The sequence below is a fragment of the Hoplias malabaricus genome, chromosome 1 (genome assembly GCF_029633855.1).
Source record: "Hoplias malabaricus isolate fHopMal1 chromosome 1, fHopMal1.hap1, whole genome shotgun sequence".
Classification (NCBI taxonomy): Eukaryota; Metazoa; Chordata; class Actinopteri; order Characiformes; family Erythrinidae; genus Hoplias; species Hoplias malabaricus.
This window is the reverse complement of record NC_089800.1, coordinates 41,368,563-41,372,343: the sequence shown is the minus strand read 5'-3', so window position 1 is coordinate 41,372,343 and position 3,781 is coordinate 41,368,563. Positions and strand designations below refer to the sequence as shown.

The window sequence follows — 3,781 nt, the reverse complement described above, 5'->3', positions numbered from 1 at the left end:
GATTGCTGGGGCAGGGTTTGTGGACCCACAGGTAAAATGTTTTACAGCTTAATTATTAGCAGACAGAAAATCTGTAAGGACTACAAGTATCCTGCTTCATATATTTAGTGTGATGTTCTGCAGTGGGAGCCATGGCTTTGGGAATTGCAAGGCAGCCCATGTTGTTATGTTAGGTTGAAAGAGATATAAGGGCACGGTGGTGCAGCAGGTAGTGTCGCAGTCACACAGTGGGTTCGATTCCCGGTGACTGTCTGTGAGGAGTTGGTGTGTTCTCCACGCGTGTGCGTGGGTTTCCTCTGGGTGCTTCGGTTTCCTCCCACAGTCCAAAAACACACGTTGGTGTCCGTGTGTGTGTTGCCCTTTGAAGGACTGGCGCCCCCTCCAGGGTGTATTCCTCCCTTGCGCCCAATGATTCCAGGTAGGCTCTGGACCCACCATGACCCTGAACTGGATAAGTGGTTACAGATAATGAATGAATGAACAAAAGAGATATTTGCAAGTGTCATTGAAAAGGCTTGATTAACGTTTGATCATTGTCAGTAAATCTACTTTGTGTGTGGAAACCCATCTGTGTTTCCAGTGATATTGGGGTCTGTCCCAAAACCTAGTGAGCTGTCTAACTAGAGAGGATTTTACATCACAGTCTGCTTGCTCCCGACACCTAGGCTGTCCCAATTCTGAGATACCTCATTATGCTGTCTAACATATCTTAATTTGGCAAAATTTTAAGGCAGCATTGAACCCTTCCTTAGCTGCAAAGGCAATCCGAGGTTGCAAAACAAGAACAGCTCTCGTCCATTTCGCTCTTCTTCCAGAGCAAAAATAATTAAAATCACGATAAAAATGGGCAGATTAGAATCTACCATGCTGAAACTGAGGCTATGCTTGCCACAGCGGTAAAAAAAAAAAAAAAAAAAAAAAACGTCTGGTGGGTAGGAACAAGTTGTGACACAATCGCTCTCGAAATGCATCATCTCAATAATCTGCCTCATGAGGACAGACAAAAGTTAGAATGCTGTCTTCTTAAACAGCTGTCTATGAAGTCACTGCCATGGTCTGCCTCTTGGCCAATGTTATTTAGTGTAGCCGTTATCATAAACACCTTAGAGTGCTCACAATGAACAGAATAACTATTTTTTTGCAGATTATACATTTTTGTAAAGGACTGTATGATGAAATAATTGAAATTAATGCAGTTGCTCTGTGCATAACAAGGTGATTACATTAGCACAAAAATATTTCATCACTTATAATTTTTAAAACAATTATGTTCCATTGCTGATTCTCTGAGGGATTTCTCATGAAAGAATTTTAATATGGGATTTATTGTGTACATAAAACAGGAAAGAGGTTATATCACTCCAGTAATATTCCCAAAAGCTGCGAATACATTTCAAAGTAGAAGATACTAATTAACGTAGACATAAATATAAATTATTTTGTTTAAAATGAGTAAATACATTAAAATGATTTTCTCCTGCAGTCTATAAATCTCACCATAATATGACAGAATATGAAACTAATAACACTTGGTACTTAATGGTACTCAGAGGCCACAGCATATTATTACAATATTACAGAAATCAGAGACAAAGCATTCAGTGATTTTTTTATTTAGGGATCTACTGTTATTTTCACTTATTCAATGATTCTCATTGTGTATCAAACACTGGGAAATTCTGAAAATTTGGACAGTATTACAATTTTAAAGGGCTTTAGTTTAGCGAGGTCTTATTTTCCACTTATTGAACTGGAACAATGTTGAGAAAAAGCTATCGAAGCCACACAAAGCCTGACGTTTTAAAACATAGAAAAACTTTTCATCTCTGAGTCCATAAATCAATGGACTTAAACAACGAGGTGCTATAAAGAACATCACAAAAACAGCTAATTTTAAATGAGCATACACATAGACATCTTTCTTAGAAAATAACATTTCTATATACGGGTTTACAAACTGCATTATACTGAGAAACAGTTGAAAAGCATGAAGGATCACAGTTCTTAGACTCTTATTAGTAGATTTCTTATTGTCTGCAGAGGCTCTGGCAGCAGTCATTATCTTGATGTAGGTGAAGACAATGATGATGATCATAAAGAGAAAAACAAGCTGAAATAGTGCAACACGTGTTTGTGCCTGCCATTCTTCCTCTAACATTACTTCCCCAGTGCACACAGCATAAGAGAGCAGAGCTGAAGGATGGACAACAGAAAGATAAGCTATTAATGTGGACAATGGAGCTATGGAGCTTATACCCCACATGATAAAAAATCCAAAGAGTCTGGTCCTGCTGGTAGAGATATCAGCATGTCTTAAAGGCATGCAGATAGCAACATAGCGCTCCAGACACATTGCCACAAGAGTCAGTGGCGAACAAATTGTGCAAATACTTACAATTGTACATATAAGAATACAAGGAATCATATGAATATGGTACTTATAATAATTCCATAACAACATTACATCACTCAATACCATCAGAAAAGAATCTACTAATAGTGTTTGTGCAAACAAAATGTAGCGAGTGTCCTCCCTGAACATCTCTTTTTTCAGAAAAGTGAATATCATCAGGCAGTTCACATAGAAAAAATTTATCACCAGTACCTGTACCAACATAACCTGTTTCATAAAAACTCTGGAAAAATTCATCATGTCAATATTTAAGCTACTGTTACCCACTGAGTCCTGCATTTCTGGAAGAGGATTCACCGATTTCACATATTAATAAAATCAAACCACCAAAAAAAACCACCCAATACATAAATAAATTAGTCAAATATAAAACCCACCAACACAGGTCAAAAGTTTATATCGGTGTTACATGAGGAAAATCTGTAAAATATAAAACAAACACTAGATGCAGTGGTTACCTAGAGCTTAAAGCTTGGTTTTATATGGTTCACAAATACCCTTGCTTATAAGGAGGGCCCAGTGGAACTTCAGTTTCATAACCAGAACTGCATAGCAACATTGTGGATAACATTAATATTTAATTGTGTCCTATAAAAAAAAGAGATTCATATACATATTTAGCTTAACTATATTTAGCATATTTGTAATAAAATAGTATATTTAGGTATAGTATTTTGGAATGATGTGTGTTATTTATTAGGGGTTGAAAAATATAGTGTGAGAACCCTGTTGTTTTTAAAATAAAATCCTGATTAAGATTTTTAAATACGCAGAACATTGTTTGATTAATGTACAATTTAAATAAGTATAAGAGACCTGCAAAATAATGATTAAAAATACAGTGCTGAACATATGTTATGGGTAAGGGAGTATAATAGCAACAGAATAGCAGATATGTTTTCAATCGTGTTTTAAATATGGTTACAATGCATTTTTACCATCTGTGAATTCATTCTAGATGATTCTGTTCAGTGGCTGAAAGCTGCCTTGAGTTTATTTGTAATTTTCAGCACTGCTAACAGACTGTGCACTGCTGATCTGGGATTCCTGAGTGGAGCAGCTCAGAGACAGAAGTCTGTCGCACAACTTGCTCCTCTCTTTCACAAATACTGTGTGTAGTGGGTGTTTATTATTGTCCAGTATTGAGTGCAGTTTGTTTAGAGTCCGTTTTTCAGCTACTGTAACCAGTAATTCCAGCTCGAAGCCGACCACTGTCCCAGCACGCATAATCAGTTTTCTTATCCTCTTTTCATCTTTCTTTGTAATTCTGCTTCCCCAGCACAAAACAGCATAAAAGAGGACACTGGCGACTACAGATTGAAGAAACACGTGCAGCAGTGATTTGCATATGTTGAAGGCTTTGACCCT

The 3,781-nt window shown here is 37.0% G+C and overlaps 1 protein-coding gene across 1 annotated transcript; it reads right to left on the bottom strand.

The window, feature by feature from the left end:
- Positions 1-1,720: 1,720 nt before the first annotated feature.
- On the bottom strand, positions 1,721-2,692 carry LOC136666040 (odorant receptor 131-2-like). Its single transcript, XM_066644042.1, has one exon. The coding sequence runs from the start codon at positions 2,690-2,692 to the stop codon at positions 1,721-1,723; it is 972 nt and encodes a 323-aa protein (XP_066500139.1).
- Between the last annotated feature and the right edge of the window lie 1,089 nt (positions 2,693-3,781).

What these genes read in the sequence shown, in the direction of transcription:
- LOC136666040 (XM_066644042.1), bottom strand. Translation starts at nt 2,692, where the DNA reads ATGCAGGACTCAGTGGGTAACAGTAGCTTAAATATTGACATGATGAAT.